The sequence below is a fragment of the Colletotrichum jinshuiense genome, chromosome 9 (genome assembly GCF_051148585.1).
Source record: "Colletotrichum jinshuiense chromosome 9, complete sequence".
Lineage (NCBI taxonomy): Eukaryota > Fungi > Ascomycota > Sordariomycetes > Glomerellales > Glomerellaceae > Colletotrichum > Colletotrichum jinshuiense.
In genome coordinates this window covers 4,007,359-4,025,918 of record NC_139316.1, presented here as the reverse complement: position 1 = coordinate 4,025,918, position 18,560 = coordinate 4,007,359, and the positions used below count along the sequence as shown (strand labels likewise).

The 18,560-nt window shown below is 54.1% G+C and overlaps 4 protein-coding genes across 4 annotated transcripts; all 4 read right to left on the bottom strand.

Annotated features, from left to right (window-relative positions):
• Positions 1-4,147: 4,147 nt before the first annotated feature.
• Positions 4,148-4,990, bottom strand: EsH8_IX_001055 (SDR family NAD(P)-dependent oxidoreductase; the record flags this gene model as incomplete). Its single annotated transcript, XM_083267391.1, has 2 exons — positions 4,148-4,343; positions 4,413-4,990. The coding sequence occupies 2 exons, from the start codon at positions 4,988-4,990 to the stop codon at positions 4,148-4,150; spliced, it is 774 nt and encodes a 257-aa protein (XP_083130956.1).
• Positions 4,991-6,242: 1,252 nt separating this feature from the next.
• On the bottom strand, positions 6,243-7,530 carry EsH8_IX_001054 (fasciclin domain-containing protein; the record flags this gene model as incomplete). Its single annotated transcript, XM_083267390.1, has 3 exons — positions 6,243-6,522; positions 6,594-7,362; positions 7,419-7,530. 3 exons carry the CDS (start codon positions 7,528-7,530, stop codon positions 6,243-6,245), a joined length of 1,161 nt encoding a protein of 386 aa, XP_083130955.1.
• A 1,942-nt stretch (positions 7,531-9,472) lies between these two features.
• On the bottom strand, positions 9,473-10,718 carry EsH8_IX_001053 (FAS1 domain-containing protein; the record flags this gene model as incomplete). The annotated part of the gene is made up of 3 exons (XM_083267389.1): positions 9,473-9,727; positions 9,791-10,108; positions 10,164-10,718. 3 exons carry the CDS (start codon positions 10,716-10,718, stop codon positions 9,473-9,475), a joined length of 1,128 nt encoding a protein of 375 aa, XP_083130954.1.
• Positions 10,719-11,765: 1,047 nt separating this feature from the next.
• Positions 11,766-13,215, bottom strand: EsH8_IX_001052 (BAR domain-containing protein; the record flags this gene model as incomplete). Its single annotated transcript, XM_083267388.1, has 4 exons — positions 11,766-12,605; positions 12,674-12,789; positions 12,857-13,027; positions 13,089-13,215. The coding sequence occupies 4 exons, from the start codon at positions 13,213-13,215 to the stop codon at positions 11,766-11,768; spliced, it is 1,254 nt and encodes a 417-aa protein (XP_083130953.1).
• Between the last annotated feature and the right edge of the window lie 5,345 nt (positions 13,216-18,560).

Genomic DNA, 18,560 nt, shown 5'->3' with positions numbered 1-18,560 from the left:
CAGTCTAGTTCATTCATTTCATGTGGAGGTTGTTGAGGTTCTTGGCCGTTTACAAGGCGTTATCTTGTAGGTACTTTGATTATTCGTACTAACCGCAATTATAAAACCTTTGCTCGTCCTCAATGCTTTGAACTCGTGAAGTCATATCGTCATGTTGGAGTATTCGTCGTCTTTTTCACCCGAAATGCCAGACCAGGCCAACGTATGAATATTTACTTTTTGCTTTCCCAAAGAATCCCTATCTACACCGTGAAATGACTACTGTAGCCATCCATGAGCGGACTTGCCGGCAGGTTCTGCAACTCAGGCAACTTCGGAGCGTATCTCAGGGAAATTTTTGTTCCTGATTTTCCGTCGATATCTCCCGAGTCAGTAACCGAAGGGAGCTTATCCGTCGACTGTGATGTTGGCCTGCGATCTCCAAGCTGACCCCACGACATATTTGTGAAAGCCAACGTCGAGATCATATTGCTATTTTCCCGCCTCTTTGTTCTCCTTGCAGTCCGGAGTCCCCAATTTGGACCCACATGACTTTCTCTGGCAGATGCACTACTATCCTGGGATGCTTTCCCACTGCGACGTGTCTCGATGTACGCTCTCATCCGAGGTTGCACTCTCTGCGTGTAGTAGTTGGACAATGCAGGTAAACTTGTGACGAGGAATGAAATTGCCAGCTCGACAAGTGACCATAACATCGCCGGCTCATAGTCCCAAAAAGGATTAGGGGAGTAAGCCACGTTGATAAACCTCAACCTCACACAGCTAGCCACTGTAATGAGGAGACCCAAAATGAATAATGTTGAAATTCCCACTTTTTCTTTGATAGAGATTCGAGTTTTGAGAAGGGGTGGTATTGGCAGAGTGATCATAATGATATCTTCGAGGATGGAGAGCCCTGCAGAGCCAAACGCTCCCAGAGTCAAGTTGAAGCATTTCTTGGAATGGACCAAGTATTCCGTTTCCCATGCTTCCCAAAAGTAGCCGACTGGCAAACATTCGAAAATAGCCATGAAAACAAGACCCGCCGTAGACACAGCGATAAATGCCATGAATGTATATGTAATCAGTCGAAACCGTCGGCTTGGAAATATGCGAAGATAGAGAAAGAGAACTGAGATTTTCGTAAGAGCTAACTGAGTGAAGTAAAGCGGTTCTTGGACGTAGAAAAGCTGTAATTTGTCAGCTTGAATCGTTGTAGTCATTCCATTACTTGAGCTCTACCTTGAGGCCCAACATGATCTGATCCCACTCCAGATTCCAAATGTCCCGGCCGAAGGCGTTGTCGTCCACTACAATTTCTGTCAGCAACCCTAGCCTAGTGGCAATCAACCGCTATCTACATTTACTCACTCAGTTGACTAACGATAAGTTGCGGGATGTATGTGATCTTTCTGCGTTAGCAGCCCGAACTCTGGGACCGTATTTCGAGAGAGCATACCGCCACTGCCATCATCACATAATCATCCCAGCCAAAGGAGTGGAGGGTAACCCATCGGGCGTAGAACCTAAGCAGTACCAGGAACCACGCAGCGATCTCAAAAGATCGTAATGCATATAGAAACCGGACCTGTGACCGCACAGGGTCATGGCAAAGATCGGCTTTTACCTTCTGGGCGGCTTTAGAAAGCAAACGTCAGTAACATAAGTCTAACGAGGCAACACCGAAGTCTTACATATTCCTTCCCTCGGGGTGCAGCTTGCCATCACACACACTTCAACATGATTGTAGAATCCCTGATCGTTGCAGGCGCATGTTTCGTTTGTGATTGTTTGACAAGGAGATTTGACAATTTCGTTGAAGATGCATTCAAGCTACTTTGTGTCAGACAAACATAATTTCTTCCCAGATTGGAAAATGATATCATTTGTTACCGCACACGTTGGAAAGCTCAATATCGTACTGTTTGATGACTCTGAGGGTACCATGGTGCCGTCAGCTGACATGGCCTCGGCAATATAAGCGCTAATTGCAAACAAAAACCAAACTACCCATGTTTTGAGCGACATTGTCGTTCAACCCAATACTGGGTGGGCGAGTGAATTGAGGAGGGACTGGACCATGCTCTGCACATGGTTTCCCACATACCTAGGATAGGCGAGCACAAGTACATTTATGTTGAGTTCCGGGAAACAAAGTAATACAAATCGCAGGGCTTCGATTCTGTATTTGCCTCGCCAGGGGTATGCGTGAAGAAGCACATTCATCGGACGAAAGTCGACCAATTACTTACCTCGCCAGCCGGATTTGCGCTGATCATCGGTCATATACTCGCAAGGGTCGTAAACTGCGCGGTCTTATGAGTCGTGGCATCCTACGCTCTGTGATTTTCTAGTCATCATTCCTGTTTTTAGCTTGGCCAAATTGGACCATACGTTTCAAGTGGCGGGGAACCCTTTGATTCCGTGCGTTTGGAGGGTTGCGAAAACACTTCAACTTTGACCATTATCTGTCCTCAATCACGCTTCGTCATAACTTCGGATGGCTTTAAAGTGGCCCGGAAGGTCCTTCTTTTCGGGGAGCAATAGCATGTTGGGGAACATTGGAGAACAAGAAGAGTTTTTCTTTCTTTCCCTTTCTCGAACTTATTGACCCAGCTCTCAGGCTGTTTTAGCTTTTAATAATGAGGATTTGCTTTTTTCTTCTTCGTCAATAGCTAAAATTGCCTTGCGTGAGCGATAAATAACACCTGTATCATAATGCGATAACTGGGAACAACAAAGTAGTCGGTTTATACCTGGCGCCGTCGTCTTGTCTTTCACGAAGGATGTGCAGTTGAGCGTATTGCAAACATTAGGTGACAAGTACAAGGGAAAAGAGAGATAGCAAGGCACCTCTTCAACAGCAACGTAGTCAGAAAGAACCCCTGAATGGATTTGATTTCGGACAAAGGGTCCAAGCAGGGGCATTGTCAAAGCGATTTGAAGTCAACAGATGATTTAGCCTTACACTAAGACGCTTATAGAATTAGTGATTAAGTGTTTCAACTAGCAGAATATGTCACTATAGATGTTTCGTCTTCTAAAAGCCAACTATTGTTGTGGCTGATAGCTGCAAATTCTCGCTTAGCCCATGCATTGTCCTGTTTATTGACAAAGTCAGAATTACGCAGTAACCAGTGTAACACTACTTCGTCGGGTATTATCATGGTGTCCTTTTGAAGTCTTAGCTTCAACTTCTTACTCTGTGGCATTTCTCTTATGGCGTATTAGCGTGAGTCCATGGTGTTGTTGGAACTTCACCTTATCGCCGGCTACGTCCAGACTGTCAGCTCAGCACCTGTTCAGAATAGAACACAAAATGGACTTGGTTTACGTCCACTTTGATAACTAAAGCAGTGGCTATTACTCCACAACTGCGGGTATTTGCATCTCCTTCAGTGGGCATCAAAACTCATCACTAAGTAACAGCAGCTCCCAGTGGGTGTATTTTCCTACTATGACTTGGAAATAGATATTTGGCTTCTAAGAATTGGCAATGCCAACAGCCCAGAACAAGGGGAAAACATGGACGTGCTGTCGCCAGTCGTAGGACCTTAATAAGCGAATACACCACTAACACACGGTCTATGATAAGATGAGGAGTGGCTGGCGATCATTAAGGCAGTCAATCTCGGCCAGATAACCCCTCGGCAAATCACACCAATCACGCTGGTCACGCCTAACCAACAACAGTTGTTTACAGCTCGGAGAATTCGTGGGGCTTCGCCAAAGCCAAACTCAAGGCCCACCAACCCCGCAGCGCTTCCGCCGCGTGCTCAACTACCTTCCTGTTTGCACATAGCTTGCTGGTCGAAGCAGTGACCCCATCGGATTTTGATGCTTCGGTGTGCTCCAGGTGTACATGGCGCAAACTGTTGCAAAGACCAGAGGACTCGACTTTGCCAATGTGGAGGGGAAACGAATCCACCCTCGCAAGTCCGTATCCTTGTTACCGATGTCGGCTAATTCAACGTGCGTTGGTCAGGAGCTCGCATCGATAAAGGAAACTTAGTACCGTATAGCACCGAGGCCATTCATGGATAATATTGCCTGACGCACAGGTTCAAGATTTTGCCTAACTACGCACCCAGCATGGAACCTGATAACAAGTGCCGACACTTAAGAAAACTGCTTCAACTGCCCTGTCATTGGCCAACCCCCGATGGCTTCAAATTTGACTTCCTCCATCAGCCGTCCAGGCGGCCCCAGTCACAAAGCTGCTCTTCTCGCTCAGCAGAAACAAGATGATTTCTGCTATTTCCCGCGGATGGGCGGGTCGTCCAACTGGACGGCGCACGGTGGAGTCGAGTCCGGGCGGGAGTGTCGCCATAAGAGCCCGGCGATTTGCAGTGTCAGTTGGGCCCCTGCATCACGGTTTTGTCAGCTGTTCGGTTTCGGTAATCGAGGTAAGTTCAAGTATGGGGCATGCGTACGGCAAAACAGCGTTGACGCGGACGCCATCAGGGCCGCGACTCTCCAGCGATGCGCTCTTCACCATGCCCAACGCGCCATGCTTGCTGGCCGAGTAGACCGCTCCGCCCCGGCACCCCCTGAACGAGTACTCGCTCCCCACGTGAACGATCGAGCCGGGTCGTCTAATCACGCCGGGCTTCAGAGACTCCGCCAACACGTTGAACAGCCCTTTGACGTTGACGCCCATGATAAACTCGTACGACTCATCGTCAGTCTCCCAGATATCCTGAGCCCCGAATTTGGTCCCCCCAACACCAGCTACATTTGCCACCCCGTCCAGAGCGCCAAAATGGCCGGTGGTCTTTTCCAGAAAGGCGGCAACTGCGGGTCTTTTGGAAATATCCGCAACCCCCGTCATTGTCCGTGCCTTCTCATCAGGGCTCAGGCCTGATGTAAAGGCGTCGAGTGATGTCTCGTTGGCGTCGCATACGGCCACTTTGGCGCCCGATGCTAGAAGTAGTTTGGCCGTCTCAAGTCCAATGCCGCTGCCGCCGCCGGTGACCATGAAGACTTTTCCGGCAAGGGTTGGTTCAGGCATGGCTAACAAGGGATCGGGGTTTGGTGTTTAACTAAAATGGGTTTGAACTCAGGTGAGAATGAGGATTTGCTTTGGTATGAGTGTACATCATTCAAAAATCTGGACGGGCTTTCTCTATATAATGAGGAGTATTGGATCCCATGTTCTGGAGTTTCAATGGAGTTAAGATAATGCCGATGTGGCCGATGAGAGTACGCACACAAGCTGGTCTTCACAACCCCATCTCAACCTGATTGCACTGTGTGACATGTGCAGAGTTCACCTATTGGTATCTGGAGCAGCTGATAAGCTCGATAAGCTAATGGTATTTCGCCCGCTGCCGTTTGTGTATAATCTTCCAGATGTTTAGAGAATAACCGCTACTTACACCCCAACATACTTATACTAACCCTTTTATATATATTTATTGTGCTGTGCTTGATTTTATACCGTCACCGGCACCGGTTAGATGGCGGAATATCCAAACCCCAGGCCCAACAGAATTTTTGGGTTTTCTTGTGAGTTAAGTCTGCGGGTTTATTGATTTGGGAGAAAATGCTGACATGTCGCGACGTACGCAACCTTTTGGAAAGTGCCCCCACATTCAACCAGGTCAACTCCGCACAGATCACAGTGCACAGATCCCGTCAGATTGACATGGGGGATCAAACGTCAGCTGGTTGCATTACTCGGCCGACGATCCCCTCACGACAGCCCCTGCTCACCCCACTAACCCAGGGCGCGCGGTCATGGGGCCGCGGGTGATTTGATCGCATCTGAGTAGCATTCATGGTTACACTGAATAGTGGCCATGTGAACACGAATAGTTCTCAACTCGAGCGGCTTACTACGGAGGAGCGGGGTTCAACGCGCCTATGTATTGGTTGTGTGAGAAGAAGCCCATCTCCATGTTAAAGAACTGCTTCAATGCAAACAAATCAACACAATTCGAAAAGCCCCTGTTAAAACAACTCGAAAGATCGTTTTTCTCTCATTAAATACCGCGCGTCGGCCCAGACGGGGAACGCAACCACATGACGTGGGACATTAAAGTACAGTTTCCTCCCATCTCAACACCCTAGACACATTGATTTATCAAAAGAATGAATAAAGGCACCTAGCCTGTTGGTATCAACATCGCATCGTGAACAATCCTCCTCACTCATCTCGTTACAAGTTTCATATCCGCATTTTTTCCCCCTCCATATTCTGCATCTTCTTCAATTGCTGTAAAGAAATAGAGCAAGTATGATCCCCGAATCCCCGTGAGATTTTACACGTTCATGTAAGCGGCCATGCCGCCAAATAGGGCAGCGGCGCCGACAGCGGCCGTGCGCATGGGCGCCGCCTGTGTGCTGCTCGAAGTCGTACGGACACCGCCGCCGGCTCCAGCGTCAGTCTCGGTGGCGATGGGGGCGGTGGACGTGGGGCCGTCGATGCCGCTGGTGAAGGGGTTGCTGCCGTCGGTGGCGGTGCCGGCGCTGGTGAACGCGGCGGGGCGGCTGGTGGCGGTCGTGTCGGGTTCGGCGGCAGTGTTGTTGGGGTTCAGGACGCTGGGGAAAACGTGTTAGTTGGCCTACCTAGGCTCGGTCTCCCGAAGCGGCGGCGGTTGAGTGGAACTTACTTGTCGATGACGTGGACGACGCCGTTGGCAACGAGGATGTTGGGGATCACGACCTTGGCGTTGTTCACGTAGACTGTTTCGTTGATGACGTTGATGGTGACGTTGCCACCGTTGAGCGTCGTCAGTGACGTGTTGGTAAGGTCGGGGCTGTACAGCACCGAGCCGGCGACGACGTGGTACTGGAGGATGCTAGGAAGCAGGGAGCCGAGGCTGCCGACAAGGTTGCCGATGGAGCGGAAGGCCTCGTTGTTGGGCACAAAGATGGTCAGGTCTTCGGCCGAGGCAAGCACGCTGGAGACGTTGGCGGCCTGGATGGCTCCCACGGCAGCAGTGAGGTTGGCGGCGCGGAGGGTGTCGTTGATGCTCTGGGGCACGCTCAGAACTCGGTCAATGATATGGATGGTGCCGGCGGTGAAGTTGACGTTGCCGGTGGTGACGGTCGAGTTCTCCCTTAGGGCGGAGTAGAAGGTGACGTTGCCGCCGACCAACTGGCCCTGGACGCGCTGGCCGTCGGTGATGTTGGTGTACGTCTCGTTTTGGAGCAGCGTGGGGATGAACTGGGGCTCCTCGGTGAAATTGGAGGCGTAGTATGTGCCGTTCAGGACGTGATACTGCAGGATGGCAGCGATCAGACCGGCGTTTGTGGCGGCACCGGCAGCAGCAGGAGTCTTCAAGAATGCTTCGAGGGCCTCGTTGCTCGGAGCCAGGATGGTGATGTCTTGTGCCTGCGACAGGGCCTGGACGAGACCGGGCTGAGTTCCAAGGAGACCTATGATCTGGTCAATAACCATACCTGGCATATATGGCGCATTGATGGCTACTTACCCGCAAGTGTAGACAGGCTTGAGTTCTGGGAGATCAAAGCCTCGGTCAGGTTCTGCGCTTGAGCAAAGGCGGCCCCGGCCAAAGCCAACGAGAGAATGTTCTTGACCTGCATGATGTTCCTTTGTCGTACAGAAAAGTTTCTTTGGGTATATTGAAGGTAGTATCAAGGGAGCAAACGAATACTGAACTTGTCGAACCAGATATATCGGGAAGAAGAGGGGCAGAAGGGGCCGACCTTTAATACAGCAAGGTGCAACCACCTCGCTGAGCCACAACGCGAATCATGACAAACTCCTTGGTGAGCTCCAGGCCGGAGCCCAGTACGCCCAATGGGTCACTGCCGTCGTCGTAGGTTACCAAATCAAGATTTTTGCCCAGCCTGGCGAAGAATAAGTAAGCCTGTCACGGTTCCCGGTCCCAGACAAGGGTCTTGGTCGACATCACGACGACGCCGGGGTAGGACCGGCGGGGGCGGAGAAGACTCCCTAGCTTGCGAGACAACACGACGCTGCTGGTAGCTGGCAAGCGGTTCGATGGGATCGTCCGCCAGGTGCCAAGTCGTTCGTATAACAGTTTTCGGCATGGTGTGCTGGTGGAGGATGCACATCGCATTGGTCTGTGGTGATCGAATCCCAACAGTAACATGCCTGCGTGGCTGCTGGCCCACCAACTACTCCATGTCCTGCACGGGGAAAGCTTGGAAAGCTCGGAAGCTCTAGGGAGCTTTGGCTAGTCTAAAGCAGACAGCTCAGTGGCCCTTAACTTGCTGGGACCTCTCCCTCCGAACATGCAAATCTTGGGATCCCCATTGCAATCGAATGAGCATTTCCAACGCCAGGGCCGTGAAGCAATCAGAAAATCCGGAATGCCAACAGACGGCCTAACAACTAGAAGCATGGGGATTACACGCCATTGACACATAGGATGCTATGTCTTGGAAGCTGCGTAATCCCGCACCAGTCGGGCGTAGCTTTCAAAAAGTCAATGTCGTCAGGATAGACCCTTTAGCGCCATCAAGCGGGAGGGGCTCCGACAGCGCCGGCGACGGGCTGCGCTGGCGTGCTAGGCAAACATGGATGATGGAATTCAGTATTAGTCATGTCTTGTCCGCGAATCCGAAGACTTCAATGTACTACAACCAAAGAAGAGTAACCGCTTATGCACCTCTCAATTCGGCTTGCCGTAGTCTGCAAACCAAACCCTTGACCGGGGTTTTAGATGTTGTCTTGTTGTCTGTCGTCCTCCTGCGTGGTCTACGAAGTAATTAAGGGGTGCAGAGCCACAGGTCGTCTGCTTCCCCGCATTGTCCAACTCCCACTTCTCCACTCGATTCATTCACGGCCAGTCGGGCCATTCCTGTTCTTCCTTGGTTTCGCCCCAAGTGCCTCGTCTCCAAGGTGGGTAAAGGCGTTGCCAGTGAACCAGCTCGCCGAGACATACTGCCGCAACTCGTCTAGCCCCGCGATGGAAGCGAGGCCAAGCAATTGACATTGGGAAGGCTTCTTGGAACCCAAGAGCTCCAGAGGCCGACTTTGCCGACCGCTCCCACATTTTGGCGATAATTTTCGAGTGAATGCGTCATCGATACAGCTTGTCGATCGCGACTTTGGCGCTTGTTCCATCTAGCGAGCCAATGACACATTCCCCCTTACGCCGACGGTTACTTGGCGGCAGTGTTCTGGCTCCGAAAGCAATAAAGTTCAACCCGGTGAGGCCTCCGGTTAAATGTAGACGAACCTCCTGCGAGGCATCTCTTTCGACCGACCAACAACGAAGGACGCACGTTTCGAATTAGGTTGACTAGGGAGACCCGATCATCGCCACGTCGTCGTGATTCACCATCCAGGACCGAATGAACAGTAAGCGGTGGAAGGAATTATGGGGTATCGTTTCTCGTATGTATGAATTGGGGAATTCGTCCGCCTCGTCGATGTTCCTTAGCCGTGGTGATATTCGCGCGCCTGCTTCGGCTTAATCACGCCATATGGCCTTTTGGCGCAATCATATCGTCCGATGGCATAACAATGCGGTCTCGTCAAAACCTCACCACTCTATCACAACGCTCCACCAAAGACATCGTCGCTTTCAGTGACTTTCCTTCGCTTGGCATCGCGCGCATCATTCCCGCCGAGAACTCCGATATCCGCGCCGAATGTGGTGCCGTCACTCTCGGCCTTCGGCCGCCGTGTTTCCTTTTGCGACGCCAATTCGCGCCGAGCTTTTTGCAGTGCCACGAGATCTGCACGATCGGGATCTCTGCACCTCTTGAGCTTTCGTAGAAGAGGTTTGATGAGCTTCGTGCTTTCGGGCTACACTCGTATTAGTCTCGCTCTAGCCGTAACTCGTCCCGGATGCAACAAAGGATGACCTACAGTTCCCCAATACTCATCCAGTCTTTCCGGGGGTTCAGTCGCCAACAGCTCTCGACATGCCTCTATCGCTCCCATCACCTTATCCCGTAGATCATGTCGCGGAGTAGTATCTTGTGCCTGTCCGTCTTCATTCGCTGCGCCATGCTGGCCAGGGGCGAAGGCTGCCTGTACCAGTCGTTCAGCTAGTCCTCGATCGGCCAGAGAGAGCGCAGCCAGCATTATCTGACTGGGGGTGTAGTGAAAATATGCGTCGGTGACAAGAGAGCTAAACTTCAAAACCGCTCGGGCGCGGAAGTGGGCCGCGTCGATTCGAGCTTTCTGCCCCCTCATTAGCACGTCTATTGATGGTATCATCCCGCAAAGCTCAACTAACCTCAAGGTCAGCATGTCGCCGAAGTTCTAGTATGGCCCCTTCCAGTGCACGAAACGGGTGCCTGACGTCGAACGCGAATCGAACCCCTTGGCAAAGGAGGAACTCTCCAGCCAAAATCTCTTCCTCGGTGGTGTTGGGGAACTTTTCTGCCAGCTTGGCAAGCCGCGTGTAGAGTCCCTCGGCCTTGCTTCCGAAAAACAAGCATGTTTTGAGGACGTCTTGGGGCGGGTACGTCATGATGGAGTTGGTGACATAGAATCGGCGCAGGAAGACGGTCGCGGTAGCTCTGACCTCGGTCGGCAACCCACAGAAGTCGGCGGCGCGGATAAGATCAACGGTGAAGACCTTGAGCAACTGGGTCTCTTCGGCAGGTGTCAGAAATTCGGGCAGAGACTCGGCGTCCGACTCTACACGCTTCGTTTCGATAAGGCGACTGGTGATGTGAGTTCTCGCAAGCGAGTTCGTCTGTTCGCGGAGCTCTGCCAGCTTGGACGGGGAGAAGGACCACAGCCGATACTGTGTCGACAATCGATATCGCGCATCTTCGGTTGCCATGTTGGCAGACTTGGGGGCGGGGAACAATCGATCGAGACTGGAACCCACTGCGATTTGGGGGGTGGATGGATGTGTAAAGAGGAAGGGGGACGACCTCGATGCTTGTCGATTGGAATGAATGAAACCCTGCGCCGAGGTGCTTCGTCGAGATCGTCGAGAAGCTGGCGGTAAATCTGGCGGAGGAAGGTCAAGGTTCCGACCAGTAGTAGAACCAAGAGGGACGTTGGTGGTCGTTCAAACACACCAAAGAGAAAGAACGACGAGATCTTATCGGGGTTAGATAGGCAAGGCCAGAGCAAGGAAAACGGGAAGCTCGAGCCACACGCGTGCTCACGTGAGCCGCTGGTAAGCCACGCCCATCCGTGCGCCTGTGGCTTGAGCCGGTCACCACGGCCGAGTCCGGAACCGGGAACTGTTCAGTCTCAAATCATTGTGTAACAATCCTTCGCAGTGGCACCATACACAGAGGACAGTATTGAGTGCGTACATGACATATGCAATTCCCACACCTGATTCTTCGAAGCGAAAGCCAACACGATTCTACACACTGAAAACCCCGGGGGGGTATGGAGATATGGCTCCTACAATGCCTAGCAGGGGGTGCATGGCCCAATCTTGCTTCCTTTTTCTAGGTATACATGCACGGTAAAAACAGTGGCTTACTTGAGGAAAGCTTGTCAATTCAGCCCGTCTAAATATGCCGGTATAGCAAACCACTCTCCAGCGACAGGCCGACCAATCAAGCAGACTTGGTTGAGCCCCTTTGCTAAACTAATTGTAGAGGATCGTATCCACGGTGAGAACCCATGAGCCCGGCCATCTCTCGTCAACACCTTCCGCGGGTGAAGCTATGCGACGAGTGAGCCAACAATTGCGGATCCAGCCCACGAATATCAATGCGCCCCAACGCCATGCTCCCGTCGGGAACCCTACCCCGACTCGGAATGAACAGTCTATTGATGCAACAAGACAGAAAACAAGCATCGCGCATCGGTACAACCACACGTTGCCCGCCTCGATGAAGCAGGGTCAGAAAGCGGTGTATATCTAGTACCCAACCTCACGCTTGGCGGGAATTGGGGGTGCCGGCTTCTTGGCTCGACTTGGGGGAGGCGGCGGCGGCGCCTTCTTCGACTGGAGGTTGCTCGTGCTTCTAGTCAAGCTGCTTCCCATACTGGTCGCGGGGCTGGCGCTACGGTCGTTCCATTCTGGGCTTCCGCTGCCGCTCACAGTCGTCTGGTCGTCGTCACGGTCGGCAAAAACGTCGCTGACCATCGGCCTGCCCGTTGGTCTCAGGTTCCCACGCAGAGAACCAATGTGGGAGACACTGGGCATCGGAGGAGTGGCGGCGACGGAGCGGCGTTCAGAACTAGCTGGGCCCTGGAACGTCTGCGACCTACTGATGGACGGTCTCGGGGTCGTATCTGCTGAGGCGCCATACTTGGCCTCGGATCGGTTGGAGCGAATAGGCATACGGACGGGCATCGGTTCGGGTTCTTCTTCGACTGGGGGAGCGCTGCGACCCGAGTAGTCGTTGAACGAACGAGCCGTGTTGGACCTGACGCGTCCGCCACCGTTACGGCGGTCTGTGGGCGAAGGGGGCGCACCGCCCACCCAGTTCTGGCGCAGGCGGCGAAGCTCCTCGGTGCAACGCTCGTGGTAGTTCAATTCGGCATCGAGCAGGCCGGTAAGATCGCGGACGTTGTCGGTCTCGGCGTCCTTGATGTCCTGCATGCGTCGCATGACGTCCTCGCCGGCTTCCTCGTATTTGGCGCGGGCAGTACGGAGCTCCTCTTCCAGACGGAAATCCTCGCGCTTGGCTTTTTGCATCTTACTGATACTCGCATCGTATGCCAATCGGCGCGACTCGAGCTTCTTCCGTGCGGCCTGCGAAGAGTGTGTCAGATGGGATGGGCTGAAACCACGATTGGGCGAGCAATGACGTCGGTACGTACCTGATACTCTTTCATCATGGCGAGAGATCTCTCAACGGACACGAGCCAGTTGTCAGTGACTTCCGAGGCATAGCTCTCCTGAATGCCTGCGAGGCGTTCGTTTGTTCGACCGAGGGCTGGACAATTATCTGATTAGAGTTGGGTTGGGGATGGACGCAGGGAACGGTAACAGGGTACACGTACAGAGCAAGCAGGCGCCAAATTCCGAGTCGGGCTCGAATTCCTCGCCATGGGAAATCATCATGCGGCCGACGAAGGCAATTGGCAGTCCCTTTTCCTTGTCGTCAAAGGCCTCGCCGCGGCGAGCAATCCACTTGACGTAGGTGTTTGTGGATCTCTGGAGTCTCTCCATTCCTAGTAGGCCACCGTGTTAGCATTTGTGGTTGGCGAAGCTGGGGGGGACGTGATGTCGTACCGTCAAATCGCAGAGCCATCTCCATCTCCAAGTTCTTGAACTCGTCTGTCTGGCCCGTCTTGGACTCGGAGCCCATCTTCTCGCCGGCCCATTGGAAGGCGCGGTCGAATTTCTTGGTGAAGTTCATGGTTGCGGTCTTGATCCGGACAATCGATTGAGCGAAGGTAGTGAGGGTCGGTTCAGGTAGTCGGTTGTTCGACGGGGTTTGTTAGGAGGGACGACAGATCGAGGACGGGTTCGGTCGATGCCAGCATTCAACGTGTAGTGTATGTAGAGAAGAGGCGACGAATTGGGGTTTTGGTAGGTATCGTTGGGGTTGCCAGTCGCGGGTGAAGACAGAGGGAGAAAGAGTGGATGACGAAGGGCGATTGACGGATGGAAGCAGGAGATGCTGTAGCAGTAAAAGAGAGGGATCGGTGGCGAAAGATATCACACACGGCCAGGCAATGGTGGACAAGGCATGGACCAGGGACGGGATGGGGGGGGGGAGGGGGGTGATTTGTACGAATTTGCCGTGAGGTGAGGTAGATAGATAGGCAGAGCAGGCGGAGGAGGGCCGTGGAAGGGGTGGGAGGGATGGCAGATGATTTTAAAAAATGAGAGGAGCGAACGGAGCTGGAAACTGGGACGGTACGGCCAGGTTGGTTGAATTTGATGGATGGGGAAACCTCCGTCACAATGGACAAGGCAGGACAGGACAGGACGAGGACGGGACAGGCCAGGCCCAAGTTTGTTACACAGCTGCACAAGTGACAGACAGAGGCAGAGCAGATGCGTGCGGGTGCGATTGTTGGCCCAGGCGACGTAGCAAAAGGCAAAAATAAAATAAAAAGGCCAGGTAGGTACTCTGATCCGTCCTCTGATCCGTACCAGAATATCCGTAACTGAGGTCGGGTGTGTGAGTGTCCAATGCTTTGGTGGAGTGTGGTGCTGTTCTGTTGCGGGAGGTGGGTTTTGGAGGCAAGCTAAGGCATGAGCTAAGGCATGCAGGTACGTACCAGGTGGGGGAGGGAGGGGGGTGTGTCGGGTGTCACTCCCTGAGAGAGGAAGGGAAAAGGGAAAGGAGACTGGGCCTAGTGTAGGTACGTACACACATACATACCTACCTACCATACCGTAGCAGAGGGGGGTGGGGTGAGGGAAGGGTGGGAGGAGAGAGACAGACAGCGCGTGTGTGAGAAAAAGACAGAAGGGTAGGAGGGAGTTGACACATTCAGAGTTCAGGCTCAGAGTTTGAAGATGAGGTGAGGTGAGGTGAGGTCGGGCCAGGCCAGGTACGTACAGGCAAGCCGGGACGTTTTCCCAACGGGCTGTTGGTGTGTTGCTGTTGGTACTGGACCGCGGTGTTTGCTGGTCCTGCTGTCAATGGTGCCGGCCATTGCTGTCGCTGTCGCTGTCGCCGCCGGTGTCTTATCGAGACATGCTATGCACGCACGCCACCCAGACAAGGTACTTTATCGTCGGCCCATTCACTTCCACATTTCACCACAGTGATGGGCAGCCTTGGGATTGGAGGGGAGGGTCTCAAATCTCAAGGTAAGGTGTCCGCATCCGCAAAGCTCCTTCCTTTCATCACCGTCTCCCAGTTCCCAGTTTCCCATCCAAGCAGCAACGGCCGGCTGGTCCAAATTGGCTGGACCTGCTGAGCCGCTGGGAAGCATCGGTGGAAGAGAGGGAGGGGACCAACCGTTGACTCTCGAGAGACGCAGCGCCCCACTCCCTCAGGTTCGAGAATGCAAAGAGATTGGAGGCGGGGTACGAACCGGGGGTTGCGTACCGAGGAAGGGGGACTACCTTGGCCGCGGTGGGCCGGTTGCCGTGACACCAAGTACCTCTTCTTCAGCAGTACAACCGGCGAAAAAGAGGCAGCAGGAGGAAGGGTCCAGCCCACCGTGCTTTCTGGGTTCTGCAATAACTTGCTTGATCAGATTGGCCATGCAGCATCGGGCAGGGCCTGGATCGTGGCAGCGGCAACCCGCACTTGGAATCTGCTGCCCCAACCTGCTCGTGCTGGCTGTGCCGGGGGGGTGGCCAGCGCCAGTTTGTCATGTCGGCTTGCAGCTAGCAGCAGAAAAGAAATGGTTGGAGGGATGTGGTGGAGGGATTTAGCCGTATTCGACGGTGTCCGGCGGTACGGACCCCTCTAGGGAATGGATGGGGGGGGCACAGAACAAGACGACATGCACGGGCAGGCAAATGATATGAAGGGAGCCAAGAGGAGGAGCCCGTTTATAGTGTACACCACATAGTACTGGCAAGCAAATGTGGAGGGGCTCCGAATTGGACATTGAGGGGGGCAGGGGGAGAGAAAGCGGATGGGCCAAATAAAGCATCACAGTGAAATACGCGTTTCCTCGGTTTCTGCTCTGCTTCTGTTGTGCTGTGGCTGCTGTGCTGTGCTATGTATGCTCTGCTCTGCTATGCTCAACCCGTCGACATCACCTCTGAAATTCAGAGACGGACACGAATACGGACCATGGTTCGCAACGACGTCCTTCCCCTACGCGCTGGTCGTGGTCCTCTAGGGACGAACGAAGGAAGGGAAACACGATTTCTCGGGATGGTTGGGTGGCCACCCCAGGAACGTTGAGCCAACAGACAGCGACCAATCAACCGCCGCAAGCCGCCCCGTCATCAACGGCCTTTTTTTTCCTTCCTTCTTTCCCCCAATGCTTGTGTGTTCTGGCCGTGTTCGACGCATATTCTATTCCCTCACTGTCCCTTGAACGCCGCCACGGCATAAGCAGCGACAGCTGAACAGGACCAGTCGCCGTCGTTGCCTCCCGCCCACAGCCCATGCCTGGTCTTCTTCATTCCAGCAAGCTCTGTGTCCCCTCCTTCCCTGAGGCATGTACGTTTATATCGACCGTCGGCTATCGTCCCACTGGCTGGTGGTCGATGGCCAATGATTCTGTCCCCAATGGACCAATGGCAACCATGCTGCGTCTGCCGTTTCTCCGCCTGGCTTGTTTCTCCAGGTCTGCTCCAGTGAATGCCCGCCTCCAGCCGTGGACCTCGTCTCATACACTTGTCGTTACACCGATTGCCTTCCGACGGTTGATGAACAGTCTCGTTGCAGTCGCCGGCGACATGTCCGGCGCCATGTCGCGGGGGACGTGGATTGGGATTGGGCACCACTCACGTTTGATGGTGGCGGCGGCGGCGGCGCTAGCGGGCTAGCGCTGGCTTGTCCTGCGCTGCTTTTCTAGCGCCCCCCGGTCGTTCAATGACGAGTCTGGCACTGCAAACACGAGAGCCAGTCGAAATGTCGAGACTGCTCACAAGACACACACACCACACAACCATCAAGCCTGGGATCCAGGAACACGACCGATCTTGTCCACCCGTCGCCCACACACGGAGCAAAGGGCTGTGCTAGGTTGAGACGGGGTCCTTGGGGGAGTCGGTTGGACCCGCTGGCCCTCTCTCCGCTCTGTCCCTTTGAGCGTTACGGTTCGGCATAGTGTCCTATGTGCGGGATTCTCAGTACGGATACGTTGAGGGTCTAGGGAGGTCTCGTCCGGGCCCCATGTTTCCCTTTGGCTCCCCAGCCTCGTGGCCGACTCTCCCAGGTGCGCGGTGCATGGATGCATGGATGCATGGGTGGAAGGCTGTGAAGTGCGACCTGAGACGATGAGGCGGGAATCGAGGGACGGGGAAGCCGCAGAAGCCAAGATGGTACGGGCAGACCCCAGCTTTCCCGGACTTGGCTTTCACATCCACGGCGGGTGGCCAGGAGGCTCTCGTATCCGACTTTTGAACCTGTTCGCTTTCACAGCCCCAGGCACTGTTCTGTAACCATTGCCCTCCCTCTCTGGTGGTAGGTTGAGGTTGGTTGTTGGCGTATGAGCCGACCGGCTTGGCCTCTAGCCTTTGCCTCGCATGGCCGTAGTCATGATCATGGTCATGGTTCAAGAGGGAACCACGGACACCAAGAAGACCGGTCGACATCAGACAACCCTTCCACCTGTCAAAAGTAAAAAACGGAGGAGCGGAGCACCAGTGAATGAACGAATGGACTCTGTCTGCCGGTAGAGGTGGCATCACGTGAGGGGGCCCAGGCCATTCATTGCGACCGACGCCTAAGCAGCTAGAGACAAGCGCAGGTGCAAGTGCAAGTGCAAGTGCAAGTGCGAATGCCGGACAGGCTCGACAGGTGTCACTTGCCACGGGTCACAGTCGCTTCGCTTCGTCGGCGACGCAGGCAAGATCAAGTCAAGTGCCCGTCGGGCCTGCTCTTACTCTGACACGCGCCTGCTAATTGCGACCGGCCGTCGATGCCGACCCGGCTCCATGGAAAGCAGCAACGACTGGCAGGCGTCTTTCCCTTCTCGAGTGGCACCGCCCGCATATGGCATCTGACCCAGTCAAGCAACCGCAACACCAGTCTTGCCTCAGTTTAAGCGGCCAACGCCAACCACGACATGACTCCGTTTCCATTACTCCTCAAAACGTCGCTCTCCCTCCCACTAGGTAGCCCAGTCCAAACTTTGTTTTCGCCCTATTCCACACACACACACGCACACGCACACGCACACATCACTTGACACACGATACACAGCTGTCGAGATCCGGCAGTTATCCCCGCTGGCATCCCCAGTGACCTGGAATATGACTAACCATCAGCCTATCGATAGCTGGCAGGACAGAGCCACTCCGCGCTGCTTCAGCAGGACGAGGACGCATGCTCTGAATAGCGTCGCCGTCGCACAGCAGGAGGTGTCCCGGTGACACGCCGACTATCAAACCGGCTCGCTTCCTTTTCGCATGGTTCTGCCTCTCCTCGGGTGCTTGCTTGCTTGGCGCCAAAGCTGCCAAGCTCCGATTCGTCTTGGCTCCTGTACCAAAGTCGACTTTAACATTCGCCAGCACGAAACAACTCTCCCCTCCCCTTACGAACCGCTTCCCAGAGAGAGACCTTCGGGGATATTCGTGTTGCCCACAGCAGGTGCTTTATCTCATGCATGGCTGGTTTCCCTGGGCGGGTCGTTGGCCTGGGATAATGCCACTCGCTGCGTTCGCGTTAGCGCTGCAGATCCCCAGCACCTCACACGCTGGACACTGATGCGCAACCCTTGGTGATTAGGTATTGCCAGTGCAGGTCTCGGTTGTCCCGCACTGGGACCGCTGCTGCATCGCTGAAGCTTCCCGGCGCTGCGCCTCACTCGCCCGCCCAAATTTGGCCCACGCTGCTGGGATCAAGCCCGCGTCTCGGCAGTAATCTCACCCCCAAGTATTCTCGCGCCGTCTACTTTCCCTGCTGTTTGGCAGTGGCATAAACATTTCTCAGTCAGAGGCCTATGCGAATCGAGTCGCTGTCCGCGTATCAGACAACCCCCGCCCCTCCCCCTCAAATCCGCGCTGCTCTGCGACCCTTGACAGCCGCTGCTTCCACCGCATCCGACGAATCGGCTGCGTCGGGCCCTCGACCACCATCGTATGACGGCATTGGGCCTTCGAATCAGTCCTTCG